The 17,625-nt window shown below is 45.7% G+C and overlaps 2 protein-coding genes across 2 annotated transcripts in view; both read right to left on the minus strand.

Annotated features, from left to right (window-relative positions):
• The window catches only part of umps (uridine monophosphate synthetase), a 4,477-nt gene extending 4,164 nt beyond the window's left edge, over window positions 1–313 (minus strand). The window contains exon 1 of the mRNA XM_025063744.1: window positions 159–313. Coding sequence (XP_024919512.1) covers window positions 159–298 — 140 coding nt within the window. The 5' untranslated portion in view covers window positions 299–313. The remainder of the gene's footprint in view (window positions 1–158) is intronic.
• A 1,945-nt stretch (window positions 314–2,258) lies between these two features.
• Window positions 2,259–17,625, minus strand: part of fn1a (fibronectin 1a) — a 24,856-nt gene continuing 9,489 nt past the window's right edge. Inside the window, exons 13-48 of the mRNA XM_008329103.3 lie at window positions 16,565–16,686; window positions 16,305–16,473; window positions 16,010–16,198; window positions 15,775–15,903; window positions 15,390–15,674; window positions 13,595–13,873; window positions 13,054–13,317; window positions 12,863–12,957; window positions 12,156–12,324; window positions 11,969–12,055; window positions 11,703–11,894; window positions 10,792–11,064; window positions 10,153–10,267; window positions 9,990–10,066; window positions 9,819–9,908; window positions 9,461–9,727; window positions 9,250–9,366; window positions 8,697–8,861; window positions 8,459–8,614; window positions 8,265–8,378; window positions 7,870–8,139; window positions 7,576–7,787; window positions 7,124–7,211; window positions 6,739–6,924; window positions 6,549–6,638; window positions 6,208–6,399; window positions 6,034–6,123; window positions 5,247–5,355; window positions 4,949–5,168; window positions 4,678–4,848; window positions 4,402–4,540; window positions 4,142–4,309; window positions 3,418–3,543; window positions 3,160–3,266; window positions 2,939–3,058; window positions 2,259–2,584 (exon numbers count right to left, since the gene is read on the minus strand). Of these exons, the coding sequence (XP_008327325.1) occupies window positions 2,510–2,584; window positions 2,939–3,058; window positions 3,160–3,266; window positions 3,418–3,543; window positions 4,142–4,309; window positions 4,402–4,540; window positions 4,678–4,848; window positions 4,949–5,168; window positions 5,247–5,355; window positions 6,034–6,123; window positions 6,208–6,399; window positions 6,549–6,638; window positions 6,739–6,924; window positions 7,124–7,211; window positions 7,576–7,787; window positions 7,870–8,139; window positions 8,265–8,378; window positions 8,459–8,614; window positions 8,697–8,861; window positions 9,250–9,366; window positions 9,461–9,727; window positions 9,819–9,908; window positions 9,990–10,066; window positions 10,153–10,267; window positions 10,792–11,064; window positions 11,703–11,894; window positions 11,969–12,055; window positions 12,156–12,324; window positions 12,863–12,957; window positions 13,054–13,317; window positions 13,595–13,873; window positions 15,390–15,674; window positions 15,775–15,903; window positions 16,010–16,198; window positions 16,305–16,473; window positions 16,565–16,686 (5,717 nt within the window). The 3' untranslated portion in view covers window positions 2,259–2,509. The remainder of the gene's footprint in view (window positions 2,585–2,938; window positions 3,059–3,159; window positions 3,267–3,417; window positions 3,544–4,141; window positions 4,310–4,401; window positions 4,541–4,677; window positions 4,849–4,948; window positions 5,169–5,246; window positions 5,356–6,033; window positions 6,124–6,207; window positions 6,400–6,548; window positions 6,639–6,738; window positions 6,925–7,123; window positions 7,212–7,575; window positions 7,788–7,869; window positions 8,140–8,264; window positions 8,379–8,458; window positions 8,615–8,696; window positions 8,862–9,249; window positions 9,367–9,460; window positions 9,728–9,818; window positions 9,909–9,989; window positions 10,067–10,152; window positions 10,268–10,791; window positions 11,065–11,702; window positions 11,895–11,968; window positions 12,056–12,155; window positions 12,325–12,862; window positions 12,958–13,053; window positions 13,318–13,594; window positions 13,874–15,389; window positions 15,675–15,774; window positions 15,904–16,009; window positions 16,199–16,304; window positions 16,474–16,564; window positions 16,687–17,625) is intronic.

A 17,625-nucleotide genomic window follows, 5' to 3' on the forward strand; every position in this document is an offset into this window, starting at 1 on the left:
ACATCGTGAAGCTTAAGTATTAAACTGTCGACGTTTTCCATTCGTGAATATCTCTCTGACTACGATGTATCTGCTACAGCGGAACATAAACGTATTAGCCGCCTTTATTCCCGGAATTTCCGTCACGTAACCTCCGGTATAGATAGTTTTCAGTTTGTCACCCTGCTAATAGTTCCGTAGTCCACCGTCTTGTGCGGTAAAAGATCGTATAGATAGATATTAAATACATAAAACAACACCGATAATGGTAAATACCCGTGTTGTGTGGGATTCTACCAACCGATCTGGGAATGGACATCGCAAGATGAAGTTTTTGACATAAAGCAATCTGACGGCTTTTACGTATTAACCGCGCTGATTTCAACCCAGATCCAAGCAAAAGGCATTACAAAGTCTGTTCTGAACACTTTATTTCGGGTAGTTACATCATACTTTTATTTAATTCATATGTTCAATGTCAATAAAAATTAAAATATCAAACTGTACTTTGCACACATGACAAATGCACACAATACAAACGTAAATCCTCCATGTAAAGTGGTATTCTAACAATGTTCACAAAAAACATACATCCGTACATGCCACTGTGATATTTACATTAACACGCTGTATTATTGTGTTAATAAATACCGCATTATATACATTGTCTGACCAACTTTCAACGTCCGTCCGCTTCCACTTAGCTCTTTGCCTTCGTATGGGTCTTTTCCATCCGTTATTTTCAACTTGTCCCAGTGTCTTGCCCTTTTAATTGTGTCCAGTTAATGTCTATACAACCACTCCGTCTGATCGACCTCCGGCGATTTAATATTCTTGTCTTTTGTTGTCATTATCGATTGTTTACGTCTAGCTATACGCTTCTTTTGCCGTCGCACAAGACCACCGGCGCGTTGCATCATGGGTAATAACCATTATCGGAAAACCATCTGTATGGGTTTGTCAAAAAAAGAAAAAAGCACCTTTTTTGAGTGAAATATTCACGCATTCGTTCTAAAATACAGATAGTTTATAGACAAATGATCGTCGTCACATCATTAGTAAAATAATAATAATAATAACGTGTCAAATTATTCGTGAATTCAAAACAAGATATGTAATTCTGATTCGGAAATCATAACCGTAATATAATGTAAAAATGCTTACGCATGGCTAACATTAGTTGCTAATAACAAAATTAGCAGGCATCATTTCAAATGTATGATTACTACATTGCTACAATGTTATACTTCATATATTAAAATTGTTTCTAAGGCTTTTATTATCCCAAGTGTCAAAACAATAAAAAGAACATCCTGTATTTATATAATTTCATTTGCCTTTTCCATATAAATCAAACCACACCTCGCTTTAACAAAAACATTACCAATCGTTGGATTTTACCTTGTTGGCTCCAGAATTTTAAAAAGACAAACATTTAAACTAGTATATATAAAAAAACAACATTCATGTTTGTGTAACTTTTTAAGTTTATTAAGAGATTCAGTCCACAGTAGTTCAGAGTTTGGCACCAACAATACAAAAACAAGTTAAAAAAGTGTACACCTCAACAAAGCATTGAACAAATGCATGAATAAAAAAAGGGATAAATAAAAAGAAACAAGGAATAAAATAATGTAATTACAATGCATCTCACTTGGAAATGATGTGGAGTTTTACCTTTTGGTCTGTCAGCTTTGGCTGTTTGTGACGACACTCGTCTCTTATGGTAAATTTTCAAAACACAGAAGGAAAGAAAAACACAAAACTACATGTTACGTCATTGTTTTCAACACAATCTGAAATATAACACTTAAAAATATGACTTTTAAAGTGATATTTGAAGTAATTCCCCATCATTGTTCTGACTCAGATGATCTAAACCTCCTCATTGGGTTGTTTAGATCTCTGTTTATTAATCCGGTCTTTGTTACTGAGGTTAAAACAGTTGCTAGTTTGAAGACAAGATTGAACACTTTGATGCATGGCTCTTTAAATCAATTTGACTGGGATTTCAAAGGAACCCAGGGGAATGCAGTTTATTCCTGTCTTGTGGTTACATCTTTGTCACAGTGAGATAAAAAAATGATTAGAAACACAGCAAGTGAGGCTTGAAGCTGGACTGGACGTCTGTAGTGGTTTTTAAGGAGGATTTTGTAAAAGGAATGTTCTGATATCAAAATTAAAAATACACAATAATACTGACTGTTTGTGTGTGACCAGATCCATGTGATAAAACAGCAGAGCACTGCCAGTGCTCTGGCAGACTTGTGTTGAAAAATGCCTTGTGCTCTGGCAGACTTGTGTTGAAAAATTAACCACAGTTTTGAAAATGTCCAACGGTCTTTGAACAGCACAGAGGTTGACGTTACCAAAAAAGTCTCTTTAAGGCACTTAGATTTCAATGTGGGGAAAACCTTTATGGGGCAAATGTAATTGAAAGTCTTCCTGTCATTAAAGCAGTACGAAGCGCCCCTCGTAGAAGGGGTCTCTGGGCCTCTGCCCCCCCCTCTCCATGCCCCCCTCAGTCTCCTTATCTCCTCTTTGATGGACTGTGAGCGTCTGCCAGCAGCTCAGGTCTCAGGCACTCGATGGGACACTGGATGTTCTGGACACCAGAGAAGAACGTGACAGCATTAGTTTCAGACAGTGTGGCGACTTTTTCAGTGCTAAATGTAGGAGCTAAAGGTTAGCGTGTTAGCTACACAAATAATACATCAGTGATGTAAAAACATTTCATTAACTATACTGTACCTTTTGAGGGCTTTTTTAAATATAAAAAAAAACATCTGGATTGCGGGTCATAAGAAGGGCCATGTGTGACCACATTAGATCCTTAAAACGTATTAAACTTATTGAACTCACTTAATGTCATCATCTAGTCTAACTATTCCTTCTCCATACATATTCATAAATATTTTTAATTTACAACGTTTGTATAAATGCAGTTAAAAGTACTGACCAGTTTGCGTAGAGCATTTTCTCTGTAGCGGTCAAAGACATCTGGATTAACAGGCTGCAGGAGATCAGCCTCCACGTCTGTCTGTGTTCCTGGTCTTCTGCAGTTCTCACAGCGCCAGCCCTGAGAGAGGACGTGGAAATATGAATGTACAGAAACACCCGTTCTTCCCTCCGTGGTGTTACACCTTAAAGTACACATTTGAACCGACGGATGTTACCGACCTGTTGTCCTCCATAGCAGGTACAGGTGCAGACGGCGCCCATATATTCTTTCTGCCACTGGTTCCCAACCTGGAACATTTTCCCATCATCGTAACAGGTTGACTCGTCTGAAAGAGAATTTCAGATGAAATCGTGATCTTTGTCCTGCATTTTATTGACTTTTAGATTGTACAACAAAACACTGCACTCAGTTGATCACAGTACAAGCACAGTATTTGTCTGGACTGTGTCTTTACGGTGTTGTAGGCTGTTACTCACGAGGTTCACATTTGAATTCTCCTTTGCCGTTTCCCAGGCATGTGCAGCTCATCATGTGACCGTTTTCACCCTGACGATCCCACTTCTCACCCACACGATAGTTGTAGCCGTTGTCGTGACACCACTCTAAGAGGGGAGAAGCACGGAGGGGGGAGAATGTTAAGGAGGTGAGAGGTGAGAGGTGAGGAAAGGGCATGAAGTAACAAACGTGTTTCCACAGCAGAATCAGTCCACACACCAACCAATCAACAGCAACCTACATTTCAACATATTCACCAGGTCTAACAGACACAGTTTCACAGGAAATGTACAAAAATACAACCCAACACCTGTTAGTAATAATAGCAGTGATTAACGTCACGTTTCCACAGTTTAAAGTAAACAGAACAGATGGTCCGACATGGGCTCACTGCAGACGTAGCTGTTACCAGGTGTTACATTAAATCCATTGTACAGATAATCCCACTTACAATGCATTCATGTAGTGAAACACCGGCTCATTAGAACAGTCTGAGTGGCCCAGGATGGCATCTGGATTTTTTAGTACCTCATTACAGTCAGCGCTTTATTTTGAAAGTTGTTGAACTGAAGTGAGAACCAATGAGTGCAGTTTGTGGGGAATGAGTCACAGTCATGAGTCATACTCACCAGAAAAGTCTGAAATCATAATAAGAGTTGGTGAACTTTTATAAACGAACTCCGTGTTAATGAATAAACCACTCACTGGATGAATCACACCTGAAGTGACCGCTGCCCAGGCCCAGGCAGCGGCACCACAGCTTGAACCCCGTCTCAGACATGCGCTCCCACTCGGAGCCCACCTCGTGGTAGGTGTGTGTGAAGGTGTCGTAACACACGTCTCTGTTGGGGTTGATGTTGATGTCGCCTGGAACTAAAATGGACCAAAACACACGTTTCATCATCAAACACCTGAAGAGAAATGGACGGAAAACTGGGAACAAATCTGTGAAGAGCAGGCTGTACCGGTGTTGCCGACAGTAACCACTTCCTCCAGGACCTTTTCCTTGGCCCCGCCCCTCATGGCCTCCACCACAACATTATATGATGCCCCAGACGTCAGTCCGATCAGTGTGGCGCTGTGGGATGTGCCTGGAAGACGCATCTGTGTGAAGACAGACCGCGTCCATGAGAAGTGAAAAGATTTGACCTGATTCATCACCCACTAGCTGTGGGTTCATCACGACTAATCGGGATTAGTCGTGATTAAATATGGTCGCAATTAATCACAGTTATTAGTACCTGGAAGCCACTCTCCTCCTGGTGTGTGATGGGATTGAAGGAGACCTCGTACTCAGCCGTTTGTGGAATCTCTTGCCAGGAGATGGAGGTGATGGTCTGTGCTTCCTGAGGAATCTCCGTCTCATTGTCAGGGAAACCAAAGGCCAGACCCGGCAGAGGCCCGTCGCTCACCTACAGGATGGACCAGGTAGTGACACAGATCAAATATATGTAGCAGGACCAAATATAACATGCACTTGGTCAGGTCTGGTTCTGGTTCTGGGTCACACACCTTGACCAGTGGAACTCTGTTTCCATCGGGCCCTGCTACAGGGACGTAGATGAGTGGTTCTCTAAGGGTGGGTCGCTGGCCTTCTTTAGGTCCACTGAATGGTCCATAAAGTCCGTTATTGGGTCCAAGACTCTGGTACTCTGTGTAAATGTGCTGCCCCTGCTGGCCGGGTTGGTTCTGACCGTTAGTCCCAGCCAAGTGCACGTGGTTGGAGTTGAAGCTGCGCAGAGGGAAAATGAAATTAGTTTAGCCTAGGAAAGGTGTGTGTGTGATGTTGAATCTTTACACTGTTTCTTACATCTTGTCATTGAAGGGTTCTGGAACGTCCAGGATGTCTGTGCTGGGTTGATTAGGGACAGGAAGCTGAGGCAGCGCAGGGACGAGGAGTGGATGGTCTGTGGCCGGTTCTGGATGTGGAACAAACACGTAAGTCCGTTTTATTCACTTAGAACCAAGTCACGTCAAACAAAGGCGGGAAAATAAAATGAAATGTATCTCCACGTTTATCTGAGAAGTCTGAACAAATCAGAAGAATCAACGCCATTTTAGAAAAATGCAAAGTTTAATGTTGTCTCCTGATTTGACGGTATTATTGACGGGATCATCTGGATTAATCTTAAAGAAACAGTATTGACTCTGACGTCACAAACATTGACATCAAACCAAACACTGCAGGCACTTACAGATTTATACATTATACAGTTGCTGCCTTACTTCAGATTTTAGCCAGCAGGGGGCAGTATAATGTAGCGTTTAAACTCGGGAATCGTCATGTAGTGAAATTGCAGTTGTAAAATCGCTGTGTTGGATTACAGTGGTGTAATTAAATGAAGTAGTTTTTAATCATTAAAACATGTTCAGACAGGTTTTATCATGAAATCTTAACTGTGGAGCTGCGTTGTGTTGTATTTAATTATAAAAAAAAACAACTCATTAATTAACCATGTCAAATCAGGACAAACTTCTCACTTCAAATCAAACACAAATGAAAACAACCTGACTGAAGTGGTCCAGTCCTGGTGGTTTATTTTGGCCAAAGAGCCACCGTGTTAAAAAGACGTTTTATTTTAGTCTGGTGTACTCACGTGTCCTGGCTTTGCCCACTAGAGGCGTGCTCCTCAAAGAGTTCTGCAGAGCAACGATCTTGATGACGTACTCTGTCCCTGGTTTCAAACCTATAACCAAACATTTTCATGAGACTCCGTCGGTTGTGATATTTTGGGATCGGGCCCTGTCATTACGCGCTGTGACTCACTCACCGTTGACAATGGCGTAGCTCTGGCCTGCATGCGGTCTGGGGGTTATTTCCCGGGGTAAACCCCCGGCTTCCTCGTAGGTGACATAATAGCCGGTGACGCTGGGGCTGCGTGACGGCTCCCAGGTGAAGGAGATGCTGGTGGGGTTGAGGGAGGTGAAGCGGATGTTGGTGGGTGGGCTGACCACTGGTTTAGCTGCAAGAGAACGCACATGAAATACTTTCACCCAAACGTGTTGGAGCTTCGCTTCTAATTATTAGACTCTGCCGCGGTTTGAATTAGAAGTTGGGTGTTGGACAACATCTGCCACTGAGTGAAACTACAAGGTGGAGTTAATTGCTAACCTGTGGAGGCGGTGAGTGTGAGAGGTGGGCTGCGTCCGCTTCCTTTCAGCGTGTACATGTTGATCTTATAGGTAGTCCCGGGCTCCAGACCTGGAGATGAAGATGAAGCCAGAGCCTCGTGAGTGATTGGGTTTTTATTTCAGACTCAGTAAAGTGCAGTTCTTTCTGACGCAGTTTCACATCTGTGCACCTGTGATAGTGAACGAGCGTAACTCTGGGTTAATGGTCCTTCGAATGAAGGCCGAGGAGGAGGAGGCGGTGGTGGGCGTGGCCTCCACCAGGAAGCCAGAGATGGGCTCGGACTTGGAGCGCCAGGTCAAAGTAATGGACGAATCGTTGACGTCGGAGATGCGCACTCGACGAGGAGGGCTGATGTCTTTATGGTGGACAGAAAACAAAGTCACGTCATGAACCTGGGATACTGTCATGGTGTCGTCACCAAAGAAAACCACGTCAAAATCTATACCAATAGTAATCTGGTCTTTGTTGCCCAGGACATGAAAGTTGATAATTCAATATTTTCTTCTTAATCAACAATCTGTACATGACCTTTTGTGACCTGAGGATGTACTCACTCTCCAAAGTGGTGACCTCTCCTTGTATGGGCCTGCTGGTCAGTGAGTTCTTCAGGGCGTAAACATGGACTTCATAATTGGTTGCAACCTGAGAGCAGAGAATGAAACAACCGCAGACGTCAGTTCATCATTCTGTTATTGCACAACCTGCACCGAATGAAGTAGAATGAAGTAGAATGAAGTAGAATGGAGTAGCAGTACACAGACCTGGCTGTGAGGACCTGCACATTTTTATCCACATGTACCAGCCTGTCTATGGATCTAATCATGACTAAGTAATAATCAGAGGGTTTTCATGCTGACACCTGTGTTTGTTTCTGACTTCACATCCCAGAGGCAGTCTTTACAGCCGGGACTGAGAACTGGATTCATTCTTCCCCTTAGATTCCCACTCCCACTCCCACTCCCAGTCCCAGTCCCAGTCCCAGTCCCAGTCCCAGTCCCGTACGCACCATGAGTCCAGATATGTGGGCCTGAGTGGTGTCTGGGGCCAGGTTGATTTCTTTGGTTGGTCCACTCTTGTTGGTTGGGTTCACCACCACACGGAAGCCCGTGAGGCCGTTGAAGCCGTTCAGTCGGTTCTCCTGACCCGGCACGGCCCAGTGCATCGTAAAGGAGGTGGGGCCGACCTGGGAGAACTGCAGGTTGGTGGGGGGTGAGATGGCTGCAGGGACGGCAGAGGAAACTGGTCAACATTATGTTTTTGCCAAAAGTGTCAAAGATATCTCCGTCATTTCCCTCCGTACCTGTAGCCTGCGTCCCCACCAGCGGAGTGCTGGATGTACCGTCGTGCAGGGCGATGACCTTCACGGTGTATTCGGTCCCAGGACTCAGGCCGTAGATGACGGCAGACTCAGCGTCACTGCGGGGGGCAGGGTGGAGCTCTCTCTCGCCTTCTTCCGAGTTGGAGTACAAAACCCTGTAGGATGTGACGATTCCTTCAGGACTGTCCCAGGAGATACGGAGGGAGGTGGAGTCGATCTCAGAGAAGCTCAAGTCTTTGGGCCGGTCCACATCTTAAATCAGGGAGAGATTCAGGTTAAAGACGAACTTCGACTTGAGGACGAGGGAATCCTGATTGGGGAGAAGCCCAACGACCAGCGGTGGTACGGGCACCATAACTTGAGAACCAACCACTCACTTGTTAAAGCGTTGACCACCATAGGGGAGCTCTCTCCGTCTTGTCCAAGTGCATACACACTCAAGACATACTCCGCCGTGGGCATCAGGCCGGAGAAGGTGATCTCTGTCTGGTCTGGAAAACAAGGGACTTTAATTAAGGAGGAATATTGAAACCCAGACGTCAGGGGTGTTTTTTCACGGCCAAGAACAAACCTGGGGCCACCACCTCAGTGAAAGACACGCCCTGTCCATTTTTGGGGACCCCGGTCACCCTGTATCCCATGATTGGTCCCTGTGCAGGGCTCCACCTCACGGTCACGCTGTTGTCGTTCACGTCCGTCACCTCCATCTCTGACGGAGATTCCACACCTGGAAGACGAGATGGGACGATGAAGAGGAGACAAAGACCAAGTGAAAGACGTGAAAAGAAAACCGTGTCGGTGACGAGCACCTGTTTTGTGTGTGACGTAGATCGGAGTGCTGGAGGCGGGACTGTCTCCTCGGCCGGTCACGGCGTAGACCGTCACGGTGTAGTTGGTGCCGGGGTTAAGGTTAGAGATTGTAGCAGTGGATTCAGAGCCGGGTACCGTGAACTCCTTAGGGTTACTGTGACCTCCTGGACAACACGGGGAAGAGTCAGGAACATCTGACTTTCTATTGGCTGAATTAATATGCAGACGACCCGCGTTTTGTTTTTCGCAGGTTTTTGCGGTATATAAACATTCTTAAATTTCCAATATTTTTTATTGTTTTCAAGATAAAATAAGCATTTTCTAGCCTAAGAAGAAAAAAAATCTGCAGAGAATAAGTTGTTCTGTACACACGGGTAAACGAGATTTGTGAAAGTTTCGTTAATTTTTTGCCGTTTGTAAACGGTAAATATATACATAAATAATATAATAACTATCGCGTCTCTACGTCACGTTGTTTTTGGTTCAGTCGTCTTGGAACGGAACCCCCACCATAGACGTGGGACCGCTGTGTCCATAGTTACAGGGGTTTACCTGTCTCGCCGTGGGTGATGCGATAATAGCGCACAGTTACAGGAGGGGCGTCCCAGCGGACGGTGATGCTGGTGGGGGTGGAGTCCAACACCTCCAGGTCGGTGGGAGCATCAGAGACTGGAAGATAAAACAAATAGAGAAGATTATGAACGTTATGATGACGACCGAGGAAACGAGGAGCCCACGTCTGGTGGTAACGGCGGTTCCGTACTCGTCTTCTGTATCCCACTGAGAGGCAGACTCTCCTGAGTCCCGCTCACAGCAAATATGTTCACCACGTAGTCCGTGTCCGGGGCCAGTCCTGTCAGGGTGAAGTGGTTCCTGGAGGGGGGCAGCCTCTCGTCCTTAGTCCTTCCACCATTGGTCGGCTGGTAACGGATACGGTAACCGGTGATTTTGCTCAGAGGAGCGAACCAGTGGATGGTGAAGGAGTTGGTGAAAATCTCAGAGAAACGCAGATTCACTGGTGAATCCAGAGCTGAGGAAACAAAAAAACCAACACTGGATCACACTGGATCACCTCTGGGTTATTAATGACTCATCTGTGAATCCCAGTCTTTTAGACCCACCTGTTGTTTGTGTTCCGACAACGGGGGAGCTTTCTCTTTGCTCGTAAACACACACCAAACTGATCAGATACTCCGTGTTCGGAAGCAAATCTGTGGAAAAATGTAAACCATTACCATCAACGTTTGTGGCTCGCTGCTCTAAAGTTGAGACTTGTTGAATCTTTGTCTTACTCTTGAGCACCACGCTGTTCGCCGTGCCTTCGACGCTGGTCTCTGTGATGTCATCTTCATCATCAATAGGATGATACCTTTGAAGGAAAACGACAAATTAGGATTGTTGTTGTTGTGTTTGGACCAAACCAAACGTCTCCAGAATTACTGGGACTTGTGGTACCTGACGAGGTAGTTGTTGATGTTAGCTGAGTTGGGGACTTGGGGTGAGACCCATTTGACTTCAATGGTGTCAGATCCAACCTCACCAAATGTCAGATCAGTGGGAGCTGGAACAGCTGTTGTTAAAACAAAGGAAAACAGATAAAAAAGAAAAACAATTATTGATGTGATGGAGTTGTTTTTTTAAGGTGAACCCGTCCTGTTTACGAGTCTGAGTTTCTGGGTTTAGAGTCTGGTGAGGTTGAGAAAACATGATGTGATATTAACCTGACCAAGGCGTCCTTGTAAATACTGAAAGACAAGTATGTGTGTATGCCCGAAGCTTTAAATGATCCTATAAAGTGAAACCTCAAGCAGAGGAGAGCAGTGTTGACCTCAGTGTTATATAAAACCATGGTCAACGTGAACCAGATGTCTACACACACCTGTGTGTATGTATACTGGTTTTTGTGTCTTGTGAGTACCGTACTTCCAATACTGCACACACAACACTTTCCATAACTTAAAATAACACACTTGATATTTATTCATAATAAGAATCACATGATGTTACGTAACACTAACACACACTACAATAGCTCCCCCTTCTGGCTGAAACACTAACTGTTGTAATATCATCGTCGGAGGTCGAGGTTCTTACAGGTCTGTTGAGTGATGGTGATGGGTTCACTCTCGCCGCTGTCCGTCACAGTGATCACACTGATGTCGTAGTCGATGCCGGGTTCCAGGCCGTAGACTTTATAATGACCGGTGCTGGGCTGCACAAAGTCCTCGAAGATGGGAACGCTTTCGCCGGCCGCCACCACTGTGATTCTGTAGCCGGTGACGGCGGTGGTGTTGAACGGCGTCCAGGTGAGGCTGATGGTGGTGTCGCTCACTTCCTCGAAGCTGAGGTCAGTCAGCGGTGGGACCTCTGTGGGGGGAGGGTGAGGGAGGGGCAGGGGAGGGCAAAGACACGGAGGAGGAACCACAGATACAGACGCCGACGGTGAAGGTAGAGGGAGGGGTTTGAGAAGAAGGTCGGTGAGTGGAAACAACCAGACACAGGACAGACACAAAGATAAATAAATAAAGTCTCTGATTCCAACGGAATCGTTTATTCATTATATCAAACCACTGGAACTAAGGGCCAGTTTTCCAGGTATATATTCTGATCTGGAACCAGAGGTTTTCAAAGTCTTACTCCATGGACCTAGTTTAGATGTTGTCCTGCCCCCGCCTGAAGAGCTGTGGCGCCCCCCAGGGGGGAGACACATGTAGCTCTTTGAAAACCCCTGAACTGGTGAGTTTTAGTTTCATTCAATGAATTTGATTTGTCCATTGAAATCCTTGGATATATACACCAGAAACTGAAACAGCTGTAAACCAACCACCAGGCTGATTTACATCAACCCTTAGCTGCTAGCGTCGGGTTAGAGCGAGCTGAATGCCCAGCCTGGTCTTACCCCCCCATCGGGTTAGAGCGAGCTGAATGAATGCCCAGCCTGGTCTTACCCCCCCACCCCCACCCCCCCCGGTCCCTACATGATCCTAACGTCAGTCAAAGCTCACCTGGGGTAATGATGGTGGACACCGGGCTGCTCTCCATGTCGTCCTTCACAGCAACAACGCTGACGTTGTACTCCACTCCAGGACTGATGTTCTCCAAGGTGCATGAGTTCTGTCCCGCCTCCACAAACTCCTCCACACTGTTGCCCTGCTGGCCGTTGGTGGGAGTGCACGTCACTCTGTGACCTGTCACGTCTTGAAGTGAAAACATAAGGACTGTTAAACCGGGAGTTCCATGTGTGACGTGAACGTCTGAGTGGGTACCGTACCGGGTGTACTGCCGCCGCTCCACTGCACCGTTAGCTCTCCGTTGTTAGGGTTCGTCTCCAGTTTCAGATCAGTGGGCGGAGACAGAGCTGTGGAGGGGGCAAACGCAGGGCAGGAGAGGGTGAACAAAACATCGTGGGGGCAGATGGAGAGAGGTCTGAAGGGAAAAGCAGAAAATAAAATACTTACGTGTGATAACGCGGCGAGTTATGGGAGTTCCCTGCGTGTGACCGTTGATCACGGGCTGCACGCTGTAGGTGTACTCCACGCCGGGCGTCAGACCGGAAATGTAAATACTTCCTGAGTCAGAGGTCACATCTCTGGGGGCTTCTCCACCCTGACTGGGACGCACGGTCAGCTGAGTGGTGAATGGAAACACAGGGAAACAGAGTACAGGAGGTCAGAGGTCAGAGGTCTACAGGTTTGAGTACAGGAGGTCAGAGGTCAGAGGTCAGTGGGTTTTTTTTTGGAGGGCAGCAGAACATTCTGAGCTCTGGTGTGACATATTTGGACCAGACGTGTTGGTTCTTGTGGTCTGTAGTTCAGTGTTTGCTTTTTCACTGACAAGTCTGTGACGACCACTCAGTCTGCTTCACCAGACATACCTTCAAAATGGTTTGAAGAATTATTTAAAATTAAATTTAAATGAAAAAAAAATTACTTAAAATTAAAAAAAAAATTTAAATTAAAAAAAAATTACTTAAAATTAATCAAAACGGCTGCATATGTTGATATTGGTTCATATCAAAAATAAAATGTTTGGACAATATTGGCAAAAAGTTAATATCAGACCCCAGTTATTACCTCAGTAGTTTGTACTTTATCGTAATGTCGTCAAAAGGACTAGTTAATGGTTGGTTATTGGTAAAGATAATAAATCCATGTCATGTTTGTACCTTGTATCCGATGTGAGAAACTGGAGTCCAGGATATGACGATGGACGTGTCGGTCACGTCAGTGCTGAACTGAGGAGCGTTGCCCATAGGTGGAGCTAAAGAGTCACAGCACAGGTGCATTAGCTTCTTTATAGCATAGCCTACAGAGTACGCTAACAGCCAATCAGGTTATTCTAAATGTTAAGACTCACTGGTGGTGAAAACTGCAGTTTCCCCCACACTCAGAGTATTGTCCTGCTCTGAATGCAGTACAGCCGTGTACTGTGTGTCAGGCTTCAGGTTGAGGAGCGTGTACTGAGTCAGGCGGGGGGGCAGACGCAGCTGTTTGGGGTTGGAGCCCTCGATGGTGAGGAAGAGACGGTAACCTGTGACCTTAGCACGGGGGGCGTACCAGAGCATCACAGCACTGTCCTCGGTCACGTTGGTGAAGTGGATGTCTGTGGGAGCGTCGGGCTCTGACGACACACACACATCGGAAAATACACTTCAATATGGGGAAATACGTGTAGGCAAACAAAGTGTGTGTATATAGATATATATATATATATACAGTTAGATATTCACTTCTAGACTTCTTCAGTTCCCTAATGTTTTGCACATGGCTGATGTAACCACTCCAGCCCACAAGGTGGCAGAAATGCACCTGTGATTTCTTTGTGTGTTAGGAAAATTACGTCAAAAAACAAGAAATGTAGGTGAAGGTTAAAAGAACACGAGAGTAGCAGAACTCACTGGTGGTTTGCTCTCCCATCAGCGGTAAACTTTCTTCTCCGTTGTGAATGGTGTAGACGCTGAAGCGGTACAGAGTTCCTGGTCGTAGGTGTGTCAGTTCAATGTAAGAGTTCTGAGTAACCGGCAGAGTCATCTCCTGCTGCGGGGAGTCTGGCTCGTCCACTGGGACGGCAACGACGCGGTAACCTGAGACGTCGTTGCTCGGGCCGGTCCAGGTCAGAACGATATTTTTATCCGACACCTCAAAAAACTGCAGGTCCGTCGGAGACGTCACGTCAACTGTGGACAGAAACACAAATATATGAACTCACCGTTCACTCATAAAACATTCTCGATGTGTTCAAGCACCGGGCTGCGGGGAGCTAAACATAACACGTCCAAACCTGATATCCCATAATTCTCTTTGTGCGCCGTGTGTGGATAATAACCTGCAGTTCATGTGAACTGGACTTTTCTGTGACTTCGTACGAGGAGATTCATTTGATCCTCGTGTTTGTCTGAACCCCTGCTGAGAACGATGGTCGGCTCCTGATTGGATCGCAGCGACGACAGCTGTTAGAAATAAAGCTGGTGGTTCTGTGCAGAACCATGTCATTTGGTGCCGTGGGGGAAAGGCCCATAATTCACCACGGCACCAAATTAAACTTTAGAGGAGAACAGAATGTTTTGATTCCACATGCCCAGCCTTCGGTCAAACAAGTTAGTCACGACCCTCAGCAGATTCATGATCGGAGACATTTCTGTCTGATAGTCAGATGATAAATGAGATTTATTAGAAACGTGATTTAAAGCCCGTGACTTCACTGCTCTGAGTCAGAACAGGATGTAAAGCAGCGTCATGTGCGTTTGTGTTCTGTGTCTTTAAATGTGTTTATGCTGAGTAATCATATTAGAAGGCCTGTAGAAGGTTCTTTTGTTAAGGTGCCAAATCATTACACTCCTTCAAACTGTGTGCAGACCAGAGGGAAGAGAAGACAGTTCTGTAATAGAAAGCAGCCGGGAAAAAAAGTTGGACAAAAACCTGGGAGAAGATTAATGATTGGATAAAGATGTCTGGACTGTGAGGCTTTTTAAACGTTGTCCTTAAAACTACCGTCACCAGGTCAGGAGAAGATACTTTATTGTCTAAAAATACAATCCGAACCAAACCATTCTAGATAACAGTCCTCCAGATTTTTAAAGGAGAAGAACTTTGACAAACGACACTGTAAAACTGCTGTTGTTTCAGATCAGCTCAGAGAACTCAGAAGAGGTATTTTTTGCGTCAATGATTTACCTCATTTATCCCAGACTAATGTGTTTTTTTCTGTCACGGTGACCTGCCAACTTCCAAAGTGATATTGCTGCCCCCTGGAGGCCTCACGGTCCTCTACATTGATTAGCAGTTCTCACACTTGGCACCAACTCCCATTTTGATGTGAAAAGCAGGTATTATTGAAGCTAACTTAGACCTAACCCTAACATCTGACCAAACAGCATGTTTCAAAGCTGGCAGAAACTGTACATGACTCTGGTTGGGCAGAATGAGCACAAACAGCAGCTGTGAACCCGGTGACTTCATCTCTCCTGGAAAAGTCAACACCAGGTTCTGAAACTGGAAACTTTGGCAGAAACGTGACACAAAGACCGGCTGTTGATGAGTTACAGGTTGATTCTGCGGTCGAAGTCACGAAACGGAGATATTTTTGATCAATACTCAAAAATCCCTCCAGTTGTTTTCCACAATGTCAGTCGATAAAACCTGGATTACCAGGACTGACCTCACAGATTATAATCCCTGTTCTTAGTTCCTCACCTGGCAGTGGATCTCCAGCCGTGTTGACCTGCACAAACACCGGCTCGCTCTCCAGACTGTCCTCCACGGCGTAGATACTGATATTGTACATGCTCCCAGGTCGGAGGTCACTCAGGGTCACGGAGGTCGCGGTGTCAGGAAGATTGAGCTCCATGCTTTCACCCTCCAGTGACGGCGTGTACACGACGGGGTAGCCTGTGATGGGAGCCACGGGTTTGACCCAGGTGATCAGGATGGACTTCTCCCCGACCTCCTCCACGTCAGGCTGAGCCGGTGCATCAGGAGCTGTGGAGCCAAAGGTTTGAGGGTTTGAGGGTTCGAGGGTTCGAGGGTTCTACGACTGTACTATGTTCACGTCGTGTTTGTCTGCTTTCTGACATCTTACACGTGGTTTGTGAAGTAGTGAGAATGAGGTTGTCCTTTCCGCTGTCTGTCACTTCGTAGACGTTGACGTTGTACTTCCTCCCAGGTAGAAGCTCATTGAGGTTCACTGAGGTAGCTGTTCGTGGGAGGTCTGAACAGAGAAGGAAGAAAACAGAAAAAACAGACTTGATTTCCATCTATAACTAAATACTATTGGTTGATACGTGACATTAGATTTCGATGGAGATAATCGTCACCTAGCACCATGGGCTGCCCGCTGCTGCCCTGCCCCTGCTCGATGAGTTCGTACTCCACTCGGAAACCAGATACGGTGTCGGAGGCAGAAACCCAGGAGACGACGAAGCTGCTGGAGGTGATTTCAGTCACAGACTCTGAGGTGTCGATGACCGGTGGGGGCTGGGTGGTCTCCCCTTGAGATGTAGCCACTGTAGAAGAAATACAGAGAAGAAGAAGAAAATGTTGTCTTAGTTGTTTCCAGGCCAGTGGACACGGCGGTGTCGTCAGAACAGTTCTTCACGTCCGGTAACTTACAGGATCCATAGGTGGTGGTGAAGTCGAAGCGCGTGATCTCTCGCCGTCCAAACCTGAGAACACTTATCAGCTGACCCTCGTAGGTGATGCCTGGCTTCAGACCAGAGATGGTGTAGGAGTTCAGGTGACCGGGGATCATCACCTCCTTCCAGGGGGTGTTGGTGTCTTTCTGTAGAATCAAACACATCATAAAAATCAGGTTGATTTCCAGTGGAGCTGCAGGTCCACACACGTGTTCTCGGCTGAAAGACCAGACTCACCACTTTCCATTTGAGAACATACTGGGTGATGTGAGCAGATGACGGGGCGTTCCACTGGATGGGATGGGAGTTGGGCTGGTTTCCTGATTCTGATATGACCACCTGGACCGGACGCTGACCACCTGAGGGAATCATGACACAGACGGAAAATGTTTTCACCTTGATGTGTCGTAAAGACGGGACCAGAGGTTTTTGAACAGAAGGAGAAAGTGTTAGGGTTAGAGTCGTCCAGTAGCAGGTGGCTGTGAGATTCCAGCACAGGACGCTGTACTGTACTGTACTGTACTGTACTGTACTGTACTGTACTGTACTGGACTGTACTGTACTGTACTGTACAGTACAAAATTGTTTCTTAATGTTGAAGGAGTTTTAAAATACTTCTATTCTATGATCATTGAAGTTTAACATTTTAAAGTACAACAGTCAAAATGGTCAAAAATCGTTTCTTAATGTTGAAGGAATTTTAAAATACTTCTATTCTATGATCATATAACATAGTGCTTTGTAGTATACTGTATATTAAATATATATTTACTAGTATTACTTGGTTTGGCTACATGGTTTAGTTTAACCATTGACAGAATCAGTTTCCAAAGTCATAGTTGGACTTTTAAAGACACAGGTTTTAAAGGTAGAGCTAACAGCAACAAGCTAACATGCTGGAGTCATGTACATTGATGTTTAACAAAATGTTGATGATGAAGGTACAGCCATGTGGCCCACATGGACCGGGTCAGTAGTAACGGTCGTCGTCTCAGTGATGAGAGAACAGAAGTCCTTCACCTCCGACCGAGCTTCAGCTGTGCTAACTGAACAGGGTCTCCTCCATAAAGAACGGTGGTTTTCTGACCGCTCGTCCACAGAGAAGACCTCTAATCTACGTTTCTGAGCAAGTGGCCTGGTTAACCAGCGGCTGCAGGCAGATATACACAGACCTCAAAAACAATCTGGGACCAATTACTGCCTGTTCCAGAGCCACAGGCCCCGGCTGAGTGTGAGCCCTACACACTATCACATGTGTGGAGATGGAAACGGAAGCACGCTCGCAACGGATGCATGTA

Source organism: Cynoglossus semilaevis, chromosome 16 (assembly GCF_000523025.1).
Source record: "Cynoglossus semilaevis isolate Cse_v1.0 chromosome 16, Cse_v1.0, whole genome shotgun sequence".
In the NCBI taxonomy this organism is placed as follows: Eukaryota; Metazoa; Chordata; class Actinopteri; order Pleuronectiformes; family Cynoglossidae; genus Cynoglossus; species Cynoglossus semilaevis.